Source organism: Schistocerca serialis, chromosome 1 (genome assembly GCF_023864345.2).
Source record: "Schistocerca serialis cubense isolate TAMUIC-IGC-003099 chromosome 1, iqSchSeri2.2, whole genome shotgun sequence".
Lineage (NCBI taxonomy): Eukaryota > Metazoa > Arthropoda > Insecta > Orthoptera > Acrididae > Schistocerca > Schistocerca serialis.
In genome coordinates, this window is record NC_064638.1 from 827518977 (window position 1) to 827544182 (window position 25206).

Genomic DNA, 25206 nt, shown 5'->3' on the forward strand with positions numbered 1-25206 from the left:
ATGTACACAACTATGGTACCAGAGTGAAATCAAATATACATCAAAAATATCACAGAACAACCACCTATCGGAGGAGCATAATTAACATTGGTGTAATACTACACAATAAGATACCAGAGGAAATAAAAAATGCTATTCATCCAATATTTAAAGTTAAACTAAAGGCATTTCTGATAAAGCACTGTTTCTATTCTGCCAGAGAATTTCTGAATACATAACAAAATTAATTGTAATAGCTACCTATTTTTAATTTGCCTACTATTTTGCTAACACTATGTATTATTGTAACTTATCTTTGACCTGTCCAATATCAATTGTACAATTTGTGCTGTATGATAAAACTGGACCAATAAAAAATCAAATCGAATCAAATCAAATCCAGGATGAACAAACCCATCAGGCAAGTTAACTAGGTACTGACTGATTTGCTGCTGAGTTTGGGTGGCATTCATGTAAGCTCTGTAGTAGTTGCTGCAACTTTAAGATGGAGATACACTAGACATGGTCTGATGACCTAGTGTGATTAATTGAACTTATGGTTGAAAATATAAGGGGTGGGACATCATTACCAGTGGTTAAATTCCTGTGATTACAGCCGTGAGAAGTGAGCTTTTTGTAGACTAAATACCTCATTCCGACAAACTGCTTTAAAATAAGTCCATATAAATGAAGTGTCTCACACAAAAGAAATTGTTTGAATGTGTTTTCTGTGATGCTTCAAACAGTAGAGGACTAAAATGAATGAATCTCTTATTTCTTTACAACAGAACGTAACAACTCACTGATTTTGAGCATGAGCATTTGCACCTGCTGACACTTTTGTTCATGAGGAGAGCAGTTGTGATGTGAAGGGGAGTGAGGGAAATGCACGCATATCATGTGGTCGCAACGGCATGGGACCAGCGCTAACTGTGAAATATGGGAGGCTCAGTTTTGACAGTGGTGCAATTTAATAGCAGCAATGGCAAGTTGTCATTGTGTAATTCCGTCTTCACCTCAATCCACAGCACTAGAAATGTCATCATTTAACACAAAAAGATGAGTGTGCAAAATCTTTAGTGTATTGTAAGACACTGAATACTTTCAGGAAGTTCAGTTTACAAGGGCTCTTCATGTCTTACCACATTAAAGAACAAGGAAACAGAAAATGTAAAGGACCTGAGAATGTACACGAGGTCTCAAAACTTAAAATGAAGCTATCTAAATAGGGTGAAGAAAGAGAAAAATCAATTAGTGCACTGTGTGGATGAGCCACAAAATTGCATTCTGTTTATCAATGTCCTTGCTCCCTTTCATGGAAGGTGATTTGATAAAGAATACTTGGTGGTTATAAATGAACTTTGTCCATTTCAGGAAGAAAAACGTCGTGAGGTGTCATTATCAAACATGACTCACAGACTATGACAGACTGTGTTCGAAAATAGCTTTGAGGATTTTGTTGTTAAGGAAAACAGCCAATTATTAAAATGTAATTGTCTGATAGCCAACAAATTTTAATAACACTTCTTTGCATAGCTTTGTAGATTGACTTGGACAGTTCAAGGGATAAATCAATGGAACTCATTCAAGAAGCAATGCCACCCACTTACAGGCAAATCTCTGCTACTCTTTGCCCTGCCAAAAACAAAATTAAAAATGTAATTAACTCCCTGAAAACCAAAATTCCTCATGGAGTTGACAATATTGATTACTAAAATCCTATTCTTCACATATGTGCAGCATAGTCAGTCACAATGTGTGAATGAATGAATAATTACATCCATGAAGTAGCTCAGAAGATTGGCTCATACATCAGTAGAATAGTTCAAAATGGCTCTGAGCACTATGGGACTAAACTGCTGAAGTCATCAGTCAGTAGAATGGTTCCAAGAAGCAATTCTACCTATATGCAGGCAAATCACAGTTACTATGTGCTCTGCCAAAAACAAAATGAAGAATGCAATTAACTCCCTCAAAGTGAAATTACTCATGGAATTGATAATGTTGTGAGTAAATGATTAACATCCTATTCTTTGCATACGTGCAATTTTCTCAATCAGATGTGTGAATGAATGAATGATCATATGAATCACTACCAAGGCAATATTTCTAGACAGATTAAAATGTGCTATTATCAGACCCCTATACAAGGAAGGTAGTGAGACAGATATTGGTAATTACTGACCTATGCTCATTAGCTATCCTTTTCTCGAGTGTACCAGAAAAGGTTTTGTATGCCAGGATCACAACACACCTCTTTCAAAACAAGATACTAGGTCTCAGTTTGGATTTCAAAACTGGTCTCTTCACAGAACATGCTATTTTTGAATTAAGGAATCTAATTATGCAAGAACTTAAATGGCAGAATATTCCCAACTGGTACTTTATGTGACTTTTCAAAAGAATTTGCTTGTGAATTTACAGTAATCTCCCAGAAAAGCTCAAATATTATGGTATCTTAGATCTGGTTTTCATCTTAGCTAACTAAAAAATTAAGACACAATGAAACAGCATCTTCAGAATGGGGAATAATTGCTACAAGTGTACCTCAGGAGTCAATATTGGGTCTCTTCTTGTTATTATATGAAAATGTTTTGCCATAATATATCCAAGAAGAAGAAATAGTTCTCCCTGCTGATAATGTAAGTATTAATATCAAGTCTAATGGAGAAACTTCATCATTTGAAAATATAATTTTCTTGAAAATTAATGTGTGTTTATCTGAAAATGGACTCTTGGGGAATTTGGATAAAACACAATAAATGCAATTTTGTACTGCAAAGATTTTGTCACGGCATTAGAAATATTGCATAAGGGTGACTTAACAAATAAAACTGAATATTCCAATATGTTAAATGTTTATAGGAATCTAAACAGGATATCACATGTTATATATCTTCTTCAGCTGTGAAACTTTCGCATTTTAAATAATACCAGATTTTGGAGAAGAAAATGTTAAAAAGTTGACTTAATTTTTTTATTTTCAGTCATTAATATCTTAAGGCATCATAGTGTAGAGTAACTCATCATCGAGGAAAAAAATACTTGTTACATAGAAGCATGTAATAAGGATAATATGTGAAACCACTCTAGAGCCTCTTGGGGACAGCTCATCAAACTGTTGGGCATACTGGTAACACCCTCACAGTAAATTTACTTCTTTATAAAGTTTCAGTCAATAGCAGTTCTAAAACAATGGTAAGTTTCTTAACTGTAATAATGAAAGGAGAAATGGCTGAACTACCCTTCACTCAGCCTTAGTGGCACGGAAAGAAGTGAGATTTTCAGCTGTAATAATCTTCATTTATCTATACCGTAAAGTAACGAGTTTATCAAATACTAAAATTAATGCCAAATGCAAACTGAAATCATATGTGCTTGACAATTCCATAGAAGAGTTCATCCTCAAAACAAATGTGTCATTTGCATCTTGGAGTACAAATGATCTGGCCTTCTTTTTTAAATTTCCCCAACATATCCCTCTCTTCTCCCATAGGAGGGAACTATTAGTTCCAAAATGTAGGGTGATGCTATGCATTTTTGTATGTGCCTATTTGCAGTTCAGATGTTTTACCTTCTGAAACTACTGCCCAGCAATTGTGTCTCATAATTTTATAATGCATGACATTGTTGTCATCCTAAACCAAAAAGTAGTGCTTCTAGTATATATGAGTACCTTAGTCATGATGCTTACCACTGTTGAAGACTGGAATAAACTAGTCCTTTGCAAAACAGAATGTATGACTCACTTCCAACCAAGCCAGTAGATTTGGAGTTATCAGTGTAGGTAACTAATTGCTTTAGGATACTATTTTGGAAAACATGCCAACATTTTATTATTGAAGTGGACGTCATACTTGAAAAGAATGTCTTTTATTATCATCACTCAGAATAATTACAATTGATTTGGTATTATTAAAACTATTTAGTTGAGATAGCATGGGATCATGCTGGATATTCCTTGCATACCTTGAGTATCCTTGTACTAAGGGGATAATAATCATATTCTGCATCTATTTATATAGACATACTCCACAAGCCACAATATGGAGCATCATGGTGTGTCCCTTGTATCATTGCTAGCTATGTCCTTTCCCATTCCTCTTGCAAATGTAGTGAGAGAAAAATGACTGCCTATAGTCTTCTGTATGTGCCCTGCTATCTCTTATCTTGTCTTTGCAATCCTTACGCAGGATACGTGCTAGTGGCGGTAGGATCATTGTGCACTGTATTGCAGAAGCCGGCTCTGTCAACATTCTCCATAGTGTTTTGTGAAAAGAATTCCTATTTATGTTCATGGAGCATTTCCATAATATTCACATGTTGATTGAATCTTCCGATAACAAATCTAGCTGAAAACTTGTAAATTACTTCAATAATTTATTTTAAACCTTTGAGCAATAGTGTTTTCTGCCTGAAACCACCATTTTATTTATTTTCTTTTGAAGTATCAGTGCCTTCAGAGTGAAACCACCAATGCTATTGCAAGACAGGGACACATGGTGACACACTGAGGTACTTCTTTGAATGTTGTGCATTGTAGCATTTACTTATAATGTTCAAAGCAACATTTGGCTTCAAGATGTGCTATGTGATTGTAGGAGATTGCAACACAGTTCTTTTTATAGTGGCTGTATTGAGATCATTGACAGTGAAGTAAGTATGACTTTTTAAGCGGTTTGAAATAAAGCTAGTGGGGCAACTTCTAGTTTTCATACAAAACTTATTATATTTTAGACCCATTTCTGCCTGTTATTTAGGACTATAATTTCTTCTAGACATTATGAGTTCATGGAAATTTTTAGATGTGAGATTGCATCTAAGAAAACTGAGAATTTGCATTCAAATATATCGTATGAAATGAGAGGTGGTTGAAAACTGTGCTCTCTAGAGATTCAATCATGAAACTACCACCTTATAGCAATTAAACATTTACTTTTTCCCAGTATCTTCTTGTATTTGTTAGTTACTATGATAATTAAGGTTATTTCTGTGAAAAGTTTAAATTAGATTCTAAAGTGAAACTGCCTCCGTAAAACATTTGAGTGTTTACTTTTGACCAGTGTCCACTTATATATATTGCTTATTATGCTAATTAATGTTAATTTTGTGAAAAAATAAAATTGTATATTTTTTCACATTGTTTTGACTTTGGGTTAATCTGACCTGGTGAGAATCACAAACAAGGAGTAGTACTTGAGAATGGTTCATGCAAGTATTCTGTATGTGGTCTCTGTTATAGATGAGGCACACTTGTCTCAAATTCTCTCAAGAAACCAAAGTCAACCAACTGCCTTCCCTACAACAGACCTTACATGCTTGTTTCTTTTAATACTCTTAGATAGTTAATTGATGTGACAGTGTCAAGCAGTACACCACTAATACTGTATTTGAACATTCCAGTATTGTTTTTTCTTCTCATCTGCACACCACTAATACTGTATTTGAACATTCCAGTATTGTTTTTTCTTCTCATCTGCATTAACATTTAGAACAAGACGCCATTTATCATACCAAATATAAATTCTATCCAGCTTATCCTGAATCCTCCTACGTTCACTCCGAGACAATACTTTTCTGTACACATTAGTGTCATCAGTACTGAAACCTAGCAACAGTAACTAACTTCACTAAAACTTCCAGGCTGATAGGCCATGGTCGATGTATGCAACTCTCCCCTGATGTTTCATCTCTGACTTTGGGAGACACTCTTGAGGTAAAGCACTGCACCTTGGAGGATGTCTCCTGCAGTCAGAGACGAAACATCAGGGGAGAGTTTTATACATCGACCACAGCCTATCAGCCTGGAAGTTTTAAGTGAAGACAATACTGGCCGTGAAAGCCTACATTGTATGAGCAGTAATTGAGTTGGTCAATCAGTGCACTACTGTTACTTTGTAGGGTTTCAGATTGAATTTGTGCATGAATCTGTAAGTGGATGTTACTGACACAACAGTCTGAAGTGCTAAATGTAGCAATGATTTTCTTTGGCACTTTTCCAAGGTTACAAGATTTTATTATTGGTTAAAACACTTGGATTTATAGATCTTTTCTTACCAAGCATGGATCTATTCTCTTGATATTTCCGTACTAATCTCTGAGACCTCAAATCATTTAGATTGTATATCCTTGGAAATTTTCATGTGGAAGTAAGATGACAATTCACATATGACTCTGTTGTTGTATAGTTCAAAACAAGAAACATTTATTGTTGTTGTACAGTTCAAAACAAGAAACACTTATCAACCTTTGTCAATACTATTCTGGAAATGATTGTCATGCAAGGGTTTCTTCAACCTGAGGAAAGAGGAAGGAGTCACTGGATGCCATGTCAGGCTCAAGTAGAAGCAGCCTGTGCCCTGTGCAAAATGAGATGGTGTATTGTCGTGCAGTAAAAATACAGTTTCCTGTAATATTTCATCTTGACATTCACCCGTAACCTCATCAGCATATTTCAGTAGTATGCTATTGTGATGGTTTGTCCATTGCACCACAGCAGTCCCAAAAAACATCAGCATATTTTTCAAGATATAATATATTGAATGCATAAAAATTCTACTCACCAAGTGGCGGCAGGAGAATACACTAAAATACATTGAAATATGCAAGTTTTCAAAGACAGTGGTACCTTCTTCTGGCAGAGAAGTTCGAGGGAAAGGAAGAGTGATGAAGGAAAAGACCTCAAAAAATTTAGGAAATGGGAGAGTTACAGAAAAGTCACTCAGAACCCTGGGTCAGGGGAGACATACCAAATTTGTTGAGCAGGAAAGACTGATCGTTGGTGCCTGTTAGCTCTCTTTACTTCTGATTCCATCTGGTAAGTCTCCTCTGACCCAAGGTTCTTGGTGACTGTCTTATAACTCTCTGATTTTCTAAACCTCACTAGTCCTTTTTCTTCATGCCTCTTCCTTTCAACTCGATGCTTTTGCAAGAAGCATGTATATACACAAGTTTCCTTCACAAATGGTACTTACGTATTTCCATAGCTTGTTACTGCTTGGTGAGTAGATTTTTAATGTGTGGAACCCTTGTTTTACATTTTCATGCAGTCCAGACATAAAAAACTCAAAATTGAGGAAAATACAGAATCAAGGTAAATAGTGAAACCCATAAGGCATGAGCCAAAACATAAGTAATTGTCATGTGTGATTAAAACTTGTAAGGAAATTAAATGTACAACACAATGTTTATTCAATAATTTGCGTAATGAGTTTCATCAGTTCTTAAAGAAATTGCTGATGTGTAATGGCAAATAAAAACCTATAAAAAAATTCAAGTTGATATTTGGGTATAAGATATTCATGCTATTTTCCTACATACTGCGAACACATCTTTTTGAGAGATCTTTCCTTTGTGCACAGCCAGAAAAAAAAAGCAAAATTGATGGACATGGTGAATTAAACCAAAACTGTAAAGTGTGGTGAAAGACATTGGAGGGTGTGTGTTTTCCTTCTGTAGCCAATGGCAGTGCAGCGTACTGTGGTGACTCAACTGCAGTGATCTCTAGTAATGCTTGTAAACTTTTCCTCATTCATTGTGCTGAGTAGTCAAAGTGGAGCATTCTACAGTATTGCCAGTGCATTCTGTTTGCAGTTCAAAGTCTTCAGCCTGTAGTGTAAATGAAGCAGGCTTCACGAAAGCACAAATATACACACAAGTTTTTCTTCACTAGTGGTACTTATTTGTACCAATGAATATGAAAGAAAGTTAAGACTGCTGTGATTTCAATGCTTCTCTGTCCCAGCAATCTGTTAAATTTATAATAATCCCTCTGTAACCACAACATATTAAACACCATTGAGGACTACAACAAAGATGAACAAGTCCCTGTACAACTGTTGACTGAACATGTCCTGTTAATTGTGGTGCTGCACGTAGCAAACGGAGTAGCCTAAGTTGGATGCAGTCGATAGAGGCACAATACGTTCCGGATTCTTTCGACAGGCTCCGAATGGAACTTCTGTAACTAAAATTAATGTACAGGTAGTGAAGGGTGTATGAGGTATAACTATATAAATTGAACCTAAGTGGAAGCCACAGCCAGTCCATTTGCTATATACTGATCAAATCAGCCGTACTTTGGAGCAAGCTGTCAAGTAAGCTGTTTATCACTCTATATGCTAGAAGCAACGGCGGTAGCATGACATCACCATGCTATATACAGAATTTGCTACAGGTGGAAAACAAACATCCAAGATGTTGCAACATCTGAGATGATGTAATCCGGCAGTTTTCATTGTTTTTTACAGTTTCAGTTTATTTAACCAGTACGGTACAATTTTTTTCCAGGGTGAGATCAAAATGAAAGAACTCTCAAAACAATGTGTTTTAAGGTATAGTTTGTGGCAGCAGGGTGTTGGGAAATGGCTCAATTACCTCGTACATCATTAGAGAAAGTGATAGTCCTTCCAGTTACGCACCGTATGGTATTAATAGTGCCAAAACCCATTTTTTCCCCTAATACATCCATTATATGCTGTAAAATTTTGAAATTTATTTCTTGTTTGTTTATGGTTTTGCGATTTGATTATGTCAGTTGACATTATGAGTGTTGGTGAAATTGCTACCTAGGAAGAGAAGAATGAAATTCTTGCACCAACTTTGATTTATAGCTTCTTTGCCTGTTTATACTTTATAATCCAGTACTTTAGGAATTTTTGAGTGTTTCATAGGCTAATGTCTATACACTTAATACGTGTGTTAGTGTGGTGTGGTGGCTGCATTCGCTGTTGGATGATGTAACTAGTCACCACCTAATAAGAGCTCACTAGCCAGAAACAGGTGTTTCCTTGATTCTGACCAAACATATTCTTGGAGATTCAGCATTGAAATTTAAAAGCTTGATGATCGATCTTGTTACTGAATACATTACATCAAAAATACGTGCAAAAAGATGAGTCTGAGTTATTAGTGGCACCAGAAAAGGTGTTGCCTGGGCCCCTTCATCACATATTGGCTCAGTCCAGAATTCTTGGCATTGACTGCCTGTTTTTCCATTGCTGCCACAATTTAGCAGCAGTCGTATTGTAATAGCGCGGTGAAGCTAAACATAGCAAGTTGTGTTGGCAATGGCGATTGTGGATTGTGACAGCATTTCCTCTCTCACTTCTTCCCTCTCCGCAGTGGCCTAAAATATTCCCTTAACTCCACCATCATGACCCATGGTGCAAACCCTCTGTTTTTTGCCTTTTATAACTCATTCACTCACATCAAAAGTCAATAGTTTTAGCATTGATCTTAAGGGTTTTTCACAGGGGCTATGAATTTATGATGTAGAATCTCGAAAAACATAAAATCAGGGAATGTAAAATTGAAGTTCCACTGTATATCTAATTATATTACAGTTTCAAACATTGATTATTTTCATTGATATGTCAGCATATTGAATTCACATGTTTCCAATACCTGCTTTGCTCTATTGTCTCAGGGTCATAGTGATAGTCTATGGTGATTATGTGGCTCAAGAAGCCATCTGCATTGTCTTGACACAGCTGCAACATTTTCACTGCTGCCTCGATCCATCATGAATGGGTGTGAGTAGTCAAGGAGCCCAGCTGCTATGTTTTTTATGTTCAAAATGTCATGCAGGATGTTGAAAACTGATTCATGACTGATTTTCACTTGTTCTTCACAGAGAGATGGTCTGCCACTTACTTCTTTGACATTCAGACTTTTTTGATAATACCAGAAGCATCTACACCATCTAACCACCATGTCATATGATAGTGCATTGTTGCTGTACACTTTCACCAACTCAGCTGAATTATATCCTTTTAAATACGGAAAATGAATTACTGCATGATACTTCACATTATCACTGTGTTCCACCATTATGTTTTGGCTTTTCTATAGTTCTACGGCACATGGATTTCAGAGTGTACCAGGATTGCAGACATCTATCTGCAAATAAACAATTAACTATGTAACTTAGTTTTTTTTAAAGTGGCAATTAAAACTTTGACTCTAGCACTCACATAACTGTATCATGTGGGTATTCTGAGTCTAGCTAATGGGATGTAGTGTACATTAATTATGAAAATTAGTTCATCCAAAGTTGTTAAAATCAAGTTTTAAGAAAAGTGTTACAATACTTATTGAAAATGAAGTCCACTCATTTGTTAACATGTTAAAACATATTTTCAAGAAGCTAATGGGACTACAAATTAAATTGGTTGGAGGGTGAGATATTAATATCCTAAAAGGAGAAAACTTTTTCTGAAGTGAAATATAAGTGAATTGAAAAAAATAAAAAACTGTTAGAAGCTGTGTTGCACAGCTCTAAGTAACAACAATGTGAATTAGTGCATTGCTATTGACCACACAGAGGAGGCATTAAGTGACAGACAGGGGTATTTAAAATTTAAAAGTGGGGCCACAGCATCGGGAGATGACAATGGCCTTGTGTGTGAGAGTTCAAGAATACATTTGTCTAGGCAACATATTTAAGTGATCAATATCACAAGATCACAGGTTAATGTAGTGCAAGATAAGCCATTCCAAATGTGAAATGCTGGTACATTAATTATTGGTGTTACTGCCAGAATATTGAATGCAAGCATGCATGCATTGTGTTGTGCAGGAGGCAGATGTCAGTTTGTGGGATGGAGTTCCATGCCTGTTGCAGTTGGTTGGTCAATACAGGATTTGTGGATGACACTGAATTTGTCGTCCCCTGATGTCCCATATGTGCTTGACTGGAGACAGATCTGCTGATTGAGCAGGCCAAGGCAACATGTTGACACCTGTAGAGCATATTGGGCTACCACAGCACTATGTGGGCAAACATTATTCTGTTGGAAAACACCTCCTGGAATGCTGTTCATGAATGACACCACAGCAGGTCAAATCACCAGAATATTGTACAAATTTACAATCAGTGTTCATGGGATAACCACGAGAGTTCTCCTGCTGTGATACAAAATCGCACCCCAGACCATAACTCCAGGTGTGTGTCCAGTGTATCTAACACACAGACAGGTTGGTTGCAGACTCTAACTGGCTTCCTTCTGACCAACACACAGCCATTGCTGGCACCAAGGCAGAACCAGCTTTCATCAGAAAACACAATTCACCTCCACTCTGCCCTCCAGTGAGCTCTTCCTTGACCCCAATGAAGTTGCTAATGGCCTTGGTGTGGGGTTAGTGGAATGCACATGCTACAGGGCACCTAACTCGGAGCTTTCCTTGAAGTAACTGATTTTCAGAAGTTTGTTGTGTCACTATGGTGGCAGTTGCTGCTGCAAATGCAGTATGATGCTCCAGAGCCTTATGCCAAACACGATGGTCTTTCCTCTCAGTAGTGCCATGTGGCTATCCAGAACCTGATCTTCCTTCAACCTTACATTCTCATGACCATCACTGCCAGCAGTTATTTACAGTGGATACATTCCTGCCAAGTCTTTCCACAATATCGGTGAAGGAACAAGTAGCTTCTCATAGATCTATTACACGACTTCGTTCAAACTCGGGGAGGTATTTATAAAGGCATCTTTGTTGCCTTAAAGATATTCTTGAGTATCATCAACTCGCTACGTCCAATCTCAGAGGTAACTAATGCTCACAACCATTACAGCATCCTCATAGTGGCACAGCTAGTGCCACTATTATGCGTCTTGTGTGAAACTCGAGTAGGCATCATCTTTCAGATATTGAAACTTGCCTACCAAATTACATTTATGTTGCACAACTCCTTCTTGGTGCTATGACCTTTTTTTCCATCAGTGTATATCTGACAGTCTACTAATAAATGTCACCATTTATGCTTTAAGCTTCCTCTATGTGGTGAGTGGCAATCTATCCAATACATGTTGTTATTCCATCCCAGATTTTATAAGTTTTGATAGCTCTAAGTAAGACATATGTAAGAATTAAAAATGCTGTTTTCACAGTTTGTGAACTAAAGCAGGAAGAGAACAGTGATTCATTTAGAATTACCAATGTCTGGGGGAAGCCTGAATATCTGTAGCTGTGATGACCAGATTCAATAACTATTTATTTATTTGGAGTACCTAAAAAACAAGGACAAGTGTATACATTCTATAAATAAAAGTTCATTGGCTGCCTGTGTATTATTATTATAATAATAATTATTATTATTATTTTAATATATATAATTTGGAGTAAAAGTGACATCATCAGAGTTTCCAAGTTTCACTTGAGACCTTTCATTATGCCATGGTGAAGCAGTCACATCAAGATATTGCAAGACTTGGCTTTCCCAGTAGTCCATGGTGAAAATCCTCTATGTCATTTATCCCCATTAAATACACATTGATCAACAAATTCATATATGAAAACATTGAAATTTTATTTTATTGGTGATAAGTTCATGGTGCAGTTTTGTAGTATTAAAATACAATAATGAAGTGAGATTTGATAATGTTGGAACAGATTGTCTTGTGGAACTGTAAAAGTCCTGTGATGTCTACTGTCACTGACCATAACCCTATGAAATTTTAACTTTTTGTTTCCCCAGGGAAACGGAGGTTGAGTTACAAGAGCACCCAAGATCACAAAGACATGCTGTTGGAACAGATTAATGTTGCAGCATCAGAGGAAGAAGCAAATTTAATGCATGAGAAGTTGCAGGCTGTGACAGAAGAAAATGAAGCATTAAGAAAGGGAATGCATGAGATTCTGGATAGTATTCAAAAGCAAGATGGTAATTATGGTTTGTTTGTGCTTAGTTGTGACAGTGTAATGTGAGAAAGTTTACATTCACTTGCAACAAACTATCATTAGACATTCGTATCATGTGTCACTAATGATTTACAACATTTGGACATCACATCACATCTTATAATCCTCATACCCTGAATCTTAGTTATTGCTCATCTTGGAAGGAGAACTACCAATTAATGGCTTCAAAATATTATTATTTGTTGCTTCCTAAAACACACACTTTATTGACAAGGTAAATTCTCGAATATAAGAAACACCCTTAAAAGTTTGAGAATGTCGCTCTTTGAAAATAATGATGTATTACAAGCATTCAGCTTAAAGCATTGTTGCAAGTATCAGGAATGTAACAATTAAGTTGAAACAACATTTACATGTACAGAATTTTTAAAATTTTATAGTGTTTATATGTGAACTGGTTGCTTGAGAAATTACATTTAGTGTTTCTTTTATTCACACACCCATGACTTCCACCATTTTGTAATTACATAAAAAAGGAAATGATTTAGAAATGAAAGGTACAGTATACAAAAAATATATTTTATGTTAATGGATTCCAGAAGACACTTGCTGAACTTTGCATGTGTCTGTGTTCATATCTAGTAGTTCCTCACTTGGTGAGTACCATTCTATCTAATTCATGAACAGAAGATTTTGAGAGTACAGTACAGAATATAGGTGTGTTGCTATTTCACTTCATGACACCTGTTGTTACTTCCACTGTTACTGTTCTTTGAAATGTTTACTTGTATTATTAAGTTAGATACTCTGCAAGCTCCACATGACATAATCAACTCTGTTTCTGCTCTGTAACAATGAGTTTTATCAGCTGAAAGTACTACCCACACTTGTAATATGTGTTCATTCGCTCAACAACCACTCGATTTGTGACATGGTGATGAATATACGAGAACCATGTACATTACATTGTTGTATAGACTTTCAGTAATACTCTACCTAATGAAAATAATTTTACATTCTGAAATATGAATGAAATAATTAGACAGTTAAGTTCCATCTAGAATTTCCCTAACATTTAGTGCCTAGCACACAATACAGGCTTTCCTGAACTCTATTGTTGAACTGTCTGCCATTAAAATGATTAAAAGTCACTTGTCATTGCATATTGATGCAAAGTGCCAGTTTGATGCAGAGCGTAATGGCATTCATATATCCAAATCTTCTTCATTGATAACTTCAACTAAACTGAAGAGAACAAGGAGTAAGTGGAAAATATTTAATCAATACATTAAGGGGTAGACTGCCACAATCATGCTTGAAAAATATTTGACAGTAACCAAAGATTTGTATCTTCTAATGTCTCCTACTACACATAGCAAAAGAAACCAAGAGAAGCAGATGTGGAATCACAACATATATGAAGGCAAAAGTTTCCCTGAGCATTCTCAAGTCCAAATACTTCAATGTCCAACAAACAGTCCAGATCTGGCCCCGCATTATTTATTCCTCTTGCTGAAAATGAAAGAAACCATCCATATTCATTGGTTTAAGTCACAAGAAGCCATTGTTGACTCACTAAGCATTTAAGAATATTTTCTCTAGGAAGCTTTTCATGGAGCATTCACTAAGTTACTTGAGAGAGTGCACAGATGAACGCATTTTGGAGGAAAATACTTTGAGACATAGATATGGAATTTGTATTTCTTCCATAAAACTTTTGGAGTGCCTCAATATGTATAAGAATATTCCTAAAAAAATATAAAAATTATTTGTCCAAATGTGTTATTTCAAAGTACTAGTGCAAGAGTAAAGGTAACAATAGTAGAGGTGCTGAGTCGTCAAGAGGCACATAAGCTAGACAAAACTTTGCCAGCTTCTGTTAAGAAGTAGAAATTAGAATGTTCATGAATTTTAAATTGATGTTATTAAAATGATTTTCTTTTACTTAAATTCTGGTTCCTATCCATTCCACCTTTATGTTATTGTTGGCACAATTTTAGTCTAAAAGGTATGACATTTCTGCTTGTTTCTGGGTTTTATATCTATTAAATGAAATGTTACAGCATTTTTCTTGAACTTTCCACATTTTTTTAACTCCTTCAATAAATTATTCTCACAGTATGACCAGTCGTCACAAGGTCAAACTTATGACTTGCACAAGCACATATCTGACATAATAACCTGTTTTCCTGCCAAGAACATGAAGTTGAAAATACAAAATTTTTCCAGTGGTTTCAGTTTTAACAGAAAAGGTTTTTACTTGCACCTAATTTTCAGTTTACCATTTATAATTGTTTCAATGATCACTATTAATATTAACAATAATTATTTGATGATAATTGCCCGTATAACCACTTATATAAATAGTTATTATATTTGCATGGAAATTTTGAAATCACGACATTGAAGTGGATTGTTGTTTACAAATGCAATGTATTGTATTTTTCAATGTATGAGAGTGTATTATTGGCAAGTTGGTGGAGGTGTGTGTGTGTGTGTGTGTGTGTGTGTGTGTGTGTGTGTGTGTGTGTGTGTGATTGAGGAATGTATAGCAAGGACAGCTCTCATCTGTGTAATTCAGAGAAACAAATGCTGGAGGGGTGGGGGCTGGAAGTGCGGGGAGGATTCAGGTTTGTGGTTTGTGAAGCAAGCTGAAAATCTTATGTCTACAAATCAGCATGGTTTTAGAAATTATCATTTGTGTGAAACTTAGTTTGCCTTTTTCTCACAAGATATAATGTGAACTATGGATGAAGGGCGACAGGCAGCTTGCATATTTTTAGATTTCTGAAAAGCATTTGACATTGTATCTTTCTGCAGACTGTTAATGAAGGTATGAGCCTACAGAATAGGTTGCCAGGTAGGTCAGGGGCACAAAGACATCTTAGGTGATAGAAGCTAATATGTTGTTCTTGATGGCGAGTATCCCTGAGGAACAAGGTTGTTGTCAGGGAAGTGTGATAGGACTGCTGCTACTTTCTACACACAAAAATGATGTGGTGGACAGGGTAAGCAGCAATCTGCTATTGTTTGCTGATGATGCTGTGGTGTATGGGCGGTTGTCAATGGTTAGTGACTATATGTTGATAGAGAACGACTTAGATGGCTACCTCTAAATGTAGAAATATGTCAGGTAATGTGGATTAGTAGGAAAAAGCAAACCCGTGATGTTCAGATATAGCATTAGTAGTGTCCTATTTCATACACAGTCATCTCATTTAATTATTTGGGCTTTATGTTGCTAAGTAATATGAAATGAAAGAAAATGTTGGGGAGACCTATTCTTGAGTACTGCTCAAGCATTTGGGATCTGCACCAGGTCGGATTAAAGGAAGACATCAAAGCAATTGACAGGTGTGCTGCTAGATTTGTTACTGGTAGGTTCAGACAACACACAAGTGTTACGAAGATGCTTCGGGAACTCAAATGGGCATCCCTGGAGGGAAAGCAACATTCTTTTTGAGGAACACTACTGAGAAACTTATAGAACAGGCATTTGAAGTTAACTACAGAATGATCCTGCTACCGCCAACGTACATTTTGCATAAGGACCATCGGGATAAGATATGATAAATTAGGGTTCGTACAGAGGCATATGGGTGGCCATTTTTCCCTTGCTTTGTCTGCGAGTGGAACAGGAAAGGACTAGTAGTGGTATAGGGTACCCTCCGCCACACACTGTATGTAACTTTCGGAGTATGTATGTGGATGTAGATGTAGACTGAGACTGAAATCAAGTCTGTTATGCTCAACTGTATGTTCTGCCAGTGGGTGATCAACTCTGCTCTTAGCCACAGTTTTGTTGTGGACATTCACTTGTGTAGACTGACTTGTTCCACTTTGAGTGACTGCTGGTGGGCAGCTTGATGCCTACTGTTGCAGATGGGCATGGCAGACAAACAGCTGCCATGCATGCGGTAAGGCAACCTGATCTTAGCATACATGATTATACAGCACATGGGCAGGGGTGCCAACTGCTTTGTGTATGCACACAATGCATGAAATTGGGCCTCTTGGTGGCTAGCCAATAATAGCTGTAACTACCCAGAGACAAACTGATAGTCACCTGATAGCATCTGCACCCTGTGTGCAAGAATTACAGCGGAACTAATATGTGACCTGACTGCTTTCACAGATGGCACTGCCTCTGATAGGGTAGGACAAACCTGTGATACTATCTTTAGGATAAGCTTATGATTTTGTAAAGTTAACAGTTTGTAAGATGATTAGATATATTTAAGAAACAAGTATCTTAGTACACTGTAAACATCCTGAATAGGCACATGTATTTTCTTTTAAATTGTTGATTAACAGATTCTCTAATATTAATTGTTGTCGCAATCTACTAAACCCTGTTGTCATTTACATTAAGAGCTATGTACATGAATTTAGAGGTAAAACTTCTGTTACTTGATACATACCATCATTACGCTTGTTTGTTTCCGACTCCTAGAAGGTGTGATGTGGAAAATGCAGAAAGGGTTTCAATCAAACATTGGAAAATCCGGGATGGACTGTAACAATATTATGAGAAGGAAAGTTGCTACTCACCATATAGTGGAGATGCTGAGTTGCAGATGGGCACAACAAAAAGACTCTCACAATTATAGCTTTCGGCCATTATGCCCTTCATCAACAAAAGAGAGACATACACACACACGCACACGCACACACACACACACACACACACACACACACACACACACACACACACTAGTGCAAACGCTACTCACCCACATGACTGCAGTCTCAGGCAGCTGAAACCACCCTGTGAGCAGCAGCACCAGTGTATGATGGGAGTGGCAACTGAGTGTGGGTAAGGAGGAGGCTGGATTGGGGAGGGGGAGGGATAGTATGGTGGGAGCAGTGGACAGCGAAATGCTGTAAATTAGACTGAAGGCCCTCAGTCTGACCTACAGCACTTTGCAGTCCGCCACTCCCACCATACTATCCCTCCCCCCTCCCCACTCCAGCCTCCTCCTTACCCCAACTCAGTTGCCACTCCCATCATGCACTGGTGCTGCTGCTCGCAGTGTGGTTTCAGTTGTCTGAAAAAGGGTTTCAGTTTTTTAAAACCACGTTGATGTGATCAACAGCATGTATTTGTCAGCAAACAGGAAAGCTGTTTTTGTGGCTTGTTGGTTTATGATTAGAATACTACTACAGAATCTGAATTTGCAATAACAGTAAACAAAGCTCAGGGTCAGAGAGAGAGAGAGGAGAAGAGGAGGAAATGGACAGTGGGGTTGGAGAAAGGGACATAGAAAACAGAAAGGAGTGGATGGACAGAGAGAGAGGTCAGGAGGTGTTGGAGATTTTGGAGGGGGGGGGGGTGATGGAGAAGATAGACAAAGAAAGGGGAAAAGGGAGAGAGAGAAGGAGGGGAGGAGAAGATGGACAGAGAGAAGCGGAAGGAGGAGGTGATAGAAAAAGGAAGGATGAGGGGGCGATTGACAGGGACAGGAGAGAGAAGGAGATTAGGATATATATCCAATTCCTATAAATATTAGATACATTTGCTTTCTCTTTTATTTGTTTTCCTTTTAAGCAGACAGCCACAGCAAAGTGTGGCCAGGTACAGCGAGTATTTCATATGATTCTATTGTCATTGTTTTCACCACTTTTACTCCCTTCTCTTTCATATAGTTTTAAATACCAGATTGATTTAAAGATTGGCATTATGTTGTCACCATCATTTATTATTTTGATGAAACTTATGCCCAGTTTGGTGATGTGCATGCATTATTGATATTGCTTTGTTCCTTTTTCAGTCTAATGAATCTCTGTTGAAGGAAGTTGCCACTCACCATATAACGGAGATGCTGACAATGGCCTTAATGGCTGAAAGCTTTAATTGTGAGAGTCTTTTTGTTGTGCCTGTCTGCGACTCAGCATCTCCGCTATATGGTGAGTAGCAACTTTACTTCTCAAAATTGTTACATTCCATTCTGGATTTTCCATTGTTTGATTTGTTGACTTCCATGTTTTTTGTAATTGTTTTTACTTCCACCTGTGACCCAGCTAAATATTCATTCCTCGCTTGGAAACAACTACAATCACTTAAAAACTTACTGTCAGATTAAAACTTCTGGTTTGTTCAAACAATTGTTATTTTGCTTGAGATTTAAACTTTTAAGGTGTGATCAGTGTGGTTGTTAAACTCAGTGAAAAAAGCCATTCAAATTCATTCTATTTAGTTTATTTTGGCTATGTCCTATCTGCATTTTTCATCTTGTACACTATGTGTACAACTGTATTCTTTTTTTTTTCTATTGTTATTTTGCTGATGATTAAGTGCTCAAAAATTTAGTTCATGAGCATGACAGTTTTTCTACAATATACATACAAAAATGTTTCAGTTGAAGTAGATATATTTCTGAATTATTTTGTATTATCTTCTGTTGTAAAGGCAGTGGCATAGTTCACTTAGAAGCTCCAGTTCTCGAGAGGTTGTTATTTGCATTAGATGCTCGACATGTGGCTGGTTGGTACCATCCAGCTATGAGGTTGCAAGCAGAACTTCATATTTCACAGGGGGTCAGTGCTGAACTGAGAGATCAGCTTCATAAATTAAGGTAGTATGGATATTTTCTCATACTATTGTTAAGAAATTTTCTCTATTATTCATCTCACAGATACCTCTGGACTTTCTGTTATTTTGGTAATGATATCACAAGCATGATTAGCAGAAAACCTATATATAAAACTATCAAAAAGAAAATTGATAAGTTTTGTTACTTGGAACAAAACTAAAGAGTGTGACACAAACAGTGAAGAGTAATGTGAGTACCGAAAGAAGATTGCATGATTAAGAACAATCAAATGTTGATAAGGATTTGTCGACTTTGAAATTGTCGGAATGAATATTTTATTCTGTAACAGTGTTCACTGTAATGAAATTTCGAGGCAAGTTAAAGTTTTGTCTCAGAACAATGCTCAAGTCTAGACCCTTGCCTTTCACAAGAAATGCTGTCTACCAATTGAGCTATCCGGGTTTGTTGTGCAGCAGAACTCATAGCATTGTCTCTTAATTTATGTCAATGTCAAATACAGTTGCTGACCAATAAGTTAGGAGTTTCCAAAACTCACAAGTCTGTAATGGTCTCTCGATAAAAATGCAGGTGCATTCCAGTAATTTGAAATAAACCACGTGGTTAAATCCATCATGAGGGAGGACCCTGAGAAATGTGGAATGAATCAAAATATATTATAAATTGTTTCTGTAGACCTCGCTGACAACGATCATGAATGGTAGACAGATTATAAGACAAGTATTAACAAAATTAAAACAAGGGTAATGGAATAGAGTTGAATATGCAGTATGAAATGGAGTGAGCTTGTTGAATTTGGTTTATTGGAAGAGTGTTAGAAAAGTGTGGTTCATGTATAAAGGAGACCACATGTAGAACGCTAGTGCAACCCATTCTTGATGACTGCCCGAGTGTTTGGGTTACCCACCAGGTTGGATTAAAGGAAGATATCAAAGCAGTTCAGAGGGGGCTGCTAGATTTGTTAATGGGAACTCAAATGGGAATCCCTAGAGGCAAGGTGACATTCTTTTTAAGGAACGATATAGAGAAAATTTAGAGAACTGGCATTTGAAGCTGACTGCAGAACGACCCTACTGCCACCGCTTAAGGAAAAATGGGGCTTGTTTGGAGGCATATAGGCAGTAATTTTTCCCTCATTCTATTAGTGAGTGGAACGGTAAGGAAATTACATGTAGTGGTACAATGTGCCCTCCACCATGCACCATGGGGTGGCTTGTGGATTATGTGTATAAGTATAGATGTGGAATTAAATTAAGGCAATGCCAAGGGAATTAGATTACGAAAGTAGATACTAAAACCAATAGATGAGTTTTGATATCAGAGAATCGAAATAACTGACAGTGACCAAGGTAGAGAACATAAAATTTAGATGCTATAGTGAGGAAAGAATTTCTGAAAAAGAGTAATTCTTTAACACTGAATATAATTTTAAGTGTAAGGAAGTCTTTTATGAAGGTATTCGTCTGTAGTGTAACCTTGTACAGAAATGAAATGTGGGTAATAAGCATTACAGACAGGATGAGAATAGAAGCTTCTGAAATGTGGTGCTGTAGAAGAATGCTGAAGATTAGTGGTTAGACCATGTAACTAATGAGGAGTTACTGAATTACATTGGGAAGAAAAGAAAAGTTCAGATTAATGTATGTTGCATGAAGACACTAGTGTGGAGAGCTGCATGAAACCTGTTTTCTGACATAAGACCACACACACAGCAGCAACGGTTTACAAGACTCCAATTTAGCACACACATCTGTAAAACTCCTGTAACCTGTGCAATTATGATATTTAGCTGCATTACATATACAGTATTACTAAATATGTACCAGTGGACAAGCACGTAAAAAGATGTTAATTACTGCAGGTCAGCTATCAAACTTACATTCTTCATCCAGGAATGCTCACATGGACAGCCATTATCTCTTTCTCCTTACTACTGTGTGACAACTGTGACCAGGATTTCTTCCATATGCTCAATGTACACTATTGGCCATTAAAATTGCTACACCAAGAAGAAATGCAGATGATAAACGGGTATTCATGGGACAAGTATATAATATTAGAACTGACATGTGATTACATTTTCACGCAATTTGGGTGCATAGATCCTGGGAAATCAGTACCAGAACAACAACCTCTGGCCATAGTAACGGCCTTGATACGCCTGGGCATTGAGTCAAATACAGCTTGGATGGCGTGTACAGGTACAGCTGCCCATGCAGCTTCAACACGATAACACAATTCATCAAGAGTAGTGACTGGCATATTGTGACAAGCCAGTTGCTTGGCCACCATTGACCAGACGTTTTCAGTTGGTGAGAGATATAGAGAATGTGCTGGCCAGGGCAACAGTCGAACATTTTCTGCATCCAGAAAGGCCCGTACAGGACCTGCAACATGCGGTTGTGCATTACCCTGCTGAAATGTAGCGTTTTGCAGGGATCGAATGAAGGGTAGAGCCACGGGTCGTAACACATCTGAAATGTAACGTCCACTGTTCAAATTGGCGTCAGTGCGAACAAGAGGTGACCGAGACGTGTAACCAATCGCACCTCATATCATCACGCCGGGTGATACGCCAGTATGGCGATGACGAATACACGCTTCCAGTGTGCATTCACTGCAATGTTGCCAAACACGGATGTGACCATCATGATGCTGTAAACAGAACCTGGATTCATCCGAAAAGATGACATTTTGCCATTTGTGCACCCAGGTTCGTCGTTGAGTACACAATCGCAGACGCTCCTGTCTGTGATGCAGCGTCAAGGGTAACCACAGCCATGGTCTCCGAGCTGATAGTCCATGCTGCTGCAAACATCGTCGAACTGTGAGTGCAGATGGTTGTTGTCTTGCAAATCCCTTTTGACTCAGGGATCGAGACGTGGCTGCACGATCCGTTACAGCCATGCGGAGAAGATGCCTGTCATGTCAACTGCTAGTGATACGAGGCCATTGGGATCCAGCGCGGTGTTCTGTATTACCCTCCTGAACCCACCGATTCCATATTCTGCTAACAGTCATTGGATCTCGACCAATGAGAGGAGCAGTGTTGCGATACGATAAACCGCGATTGCGATAGGCTACAATCTGACCTTTATCAAAGTCGGAAATGTGATGGTACGCATTTCTCCTCCTTACACCAGGCATCACAACAACATTTCACCAGGCAACGCTGGTCAACTGCTCTTTGTGTATGAGAAATCGGTTGGGAACTTTTCTCATGTCAGCACGTCGTAGGTGTCGCCACCGCCGTCAACCTTGTGTGAATGCTCTGAAAAGCTAATCATTTTCGTATCACAGCATCTTCTTGCTGTCACTTAAAATTTCACATCTGTAGCACGTCATCTTTGTGGTGTAGCAATTTTAATGGCCAGTAGTGTAATAGGAAAGATGAAGATGCAGTGACAGATAGTCACTTTCTAGCATCTACGTGCTGTCTCACATGCCTAGCATTGTCAAATTAAAAGTGCCCTACATTTAACTTCTCCAAGCCTCCAGGAATCCATGAACTTAACCACTTTGGGAACACCATTTTAGCTGATTACTGTGCACCCAAGAAATAATCTTGTCTCTTGTTTACCAATGTCTCCAACCCATCACCTATAGGCTTGCTTCCCATATCCAAGACACAAACCACTGCCTTTGCCGTCGCTCTACCACCTCTGCCCCATTACTTAGCCACCCAAGGTCCTAAACCTACCATCTGGTTGAGGTTGATTCAAGACGAGAACCCAGGGCCAAATACTCTATACTCATTCCTTCACAGCCATAACCTCTCCCTTTTCACCCACATTACCTGGCCCTCTTCAGCCCACTGAATCATCTTCCTGGATTTTGAATGTCATCCCTCTGATGGTGCCATGCAAATGTCTGTTCTCATCAAGCCCATAAACCACCAGCAGTACCTCAGTTTTGACAGCCACCATCCTTTTCACACTACAGAGTCTCTTCCAGAAGATCAGGCCACCTGCGGGTGCCATATCTGCAGTTATGAGCATTCATTTGCCCAGCATGTTGAAGGTCTTACTGGTTGCTTATTATTTCATTACAGAGGACTACAGTTGCTGAGGATGGATAAAATACTAATCTTACCAAGCTGTTTACATACAGGCAATACATTCCATATATAGTCCACAAAAAGATTTCTTTTAGGTACCCACATATGTTCTTAATCCTCCAACTGCTCTCATGACCAGCTGCAAAAGAGCATCCCTCTTTTCTAAAGATAATCCCTGACTGGAACAACTTAATCATATTCACTGCCATCGCTTTGACTATTTATCATTGTGTCTGAAAATTACGAATATTCTGCTAACAATACTTTCCATCCTTCCCAATGTGATATTCTGCTATCCACCCTCTCTTGGAAATGTAGGCCATCCTGATACAGCAACCACTACCAAGCTTTTTCCACATGATCATATCCCTGTACAACACAGGTGCAACACTTGTTCTATCCACCCATCCAGAACATCCTGTTTCAGTCCTGTCACTTGCATATCATATCCCAAAAGAGGAAGAGCTACTTGTGAAAGCAGTCAAGTAATATACCAGCTCTGTTGTGACTTATGTCCAGCCACTTAAGTGGGCATAACCAATAACTAGGTGTCTCTTCAAATGGTTCAAATGGCTCTGAGCACTATGGGACTTAACATCTATGGTCATCAGTCCCCTAGAACTTAGAACTACTTAAACCTAACTAACCTAAGGACATCACACAACACCCAGCCATCACGAGGCAGAGAAAATCCCTGACCCCGCCGGGAATCGAACCCGGGAACCCGGGTGTGGGAAGCGAGAACGCTACCGCACGACCAGGGTGTCTCTTCAACTGAATGGTCACCATCAAATTGTGACCAAGAGCAGAGTTGACCACCCAGTGGCAGAACGCACTATTGAGAATAATGTGCTCAACTTTAACCCAACTTTAATGACTTCTTCACAAACGCCCCTCCATAGTAATAGTTTTGCTGAGTAACGGAGATGACAGTCATCCTTACAACACATCCTTTGGTCCCACAAACCTCATGCCCTCAATCTCCACTAATCTTGCCCAACACTTATTTCCATCACTTTCCACTCAGCTCCTGCTTCACTAAATGTACATTCAGACCCTTCTCTCTGCAGTCTTCCTCTACCTATGTTCTATCCCCACTGTTTCCCAGTTCACTTCTCCGCATCATTACGCATCACATGCAGACACAACTGTTCCTTCCTGCACCAGAATGAGCTCACTGGTACCTCTTTCCTCTCCCATCAAATTGATGTCTCTATCTTGCAGCCATCAGCAACCCTTCCCTGTAATTGTAACTCCCAATCCATGCCTCTGTTATCCCCTCACCTACTCCTCCCAGTACATCCCATCACCCTAGTTGAGCTACAGTGGTTGTAAAATGTAGCCAGGACAGTGTGTCCAAGCAGGTGCAGGTGTGTGTGTGTATGTGTACTCTGATCAACCAGAACTTTATGACCACTGACCTAGATATAAACCCGTCAAGGTGTCACCTGGTGAGGAATGACTGTTGGTCAGACACACTATTGGTGCATGTAGTATCAGTGAGTGTGCTGTCCATGTGTGACATGGGGATGGTGTGCCATCTGTCTGAGTTTGACCGAGGGCAGTTTGTGATGGCTCAGAGAGTCAGCATGAGCATTTTGGAAACTGCACGGTTTATTGGGTGCTCAAGGAGTGCTGCAATGAGTGTCTTCAACACATGGCAAAACCAAGGTGAAACCACATCCAGATATCATGGGTTTGAGCAGCCACTCCTCATTACAGTTGCCAGGCATTGTAGGCTGGGCAGACTGGGAAAACAGAACAGGCAGTGAACTGTTATGGAACTAACACCAGACTTCAGTGCTGGCAGAGTACAAGTGTGTCTGAACACGCAGTGCACTGAAGACTCCTAACGATGGGCCTCCGCAGCCAATGACCCATGCATGTGCCAATGTTAGCACCATGACAATGGCACATGACCATCAGCACTGGATGTTGCTGCAGTGACAGAGTGTTGGATGGTTTGGTGCCGATGGCGCA

The 25206-nt window shown here is 38.5% G+C and overlaps 1 protein-coding gene across 1 annotated transcript in view; it reads left to right on the forward strand.

The window, feature by feature from the left end:
• Window positions 1–25206, forward strand: part of LOC126484618 (centrosomal protein of 290 kDa-like) — a 209353-nt gene that overhangs the window by 66641 nt on the left and 117506 nt on the right. Inside the window, exons 13-14 of the mRNA XM_050108205.1 lie at window positions 12455–12640; window positions 19028–19193. Coding sequence (XP_049964162.1) covers window positions 12455–12640; window positions 19028–19193 — 352 coding nt within the window. The remainder of the gene's footprint in view (window positions 1–12454; window positions 12641–19027; window positions 19194–25206) is intronic.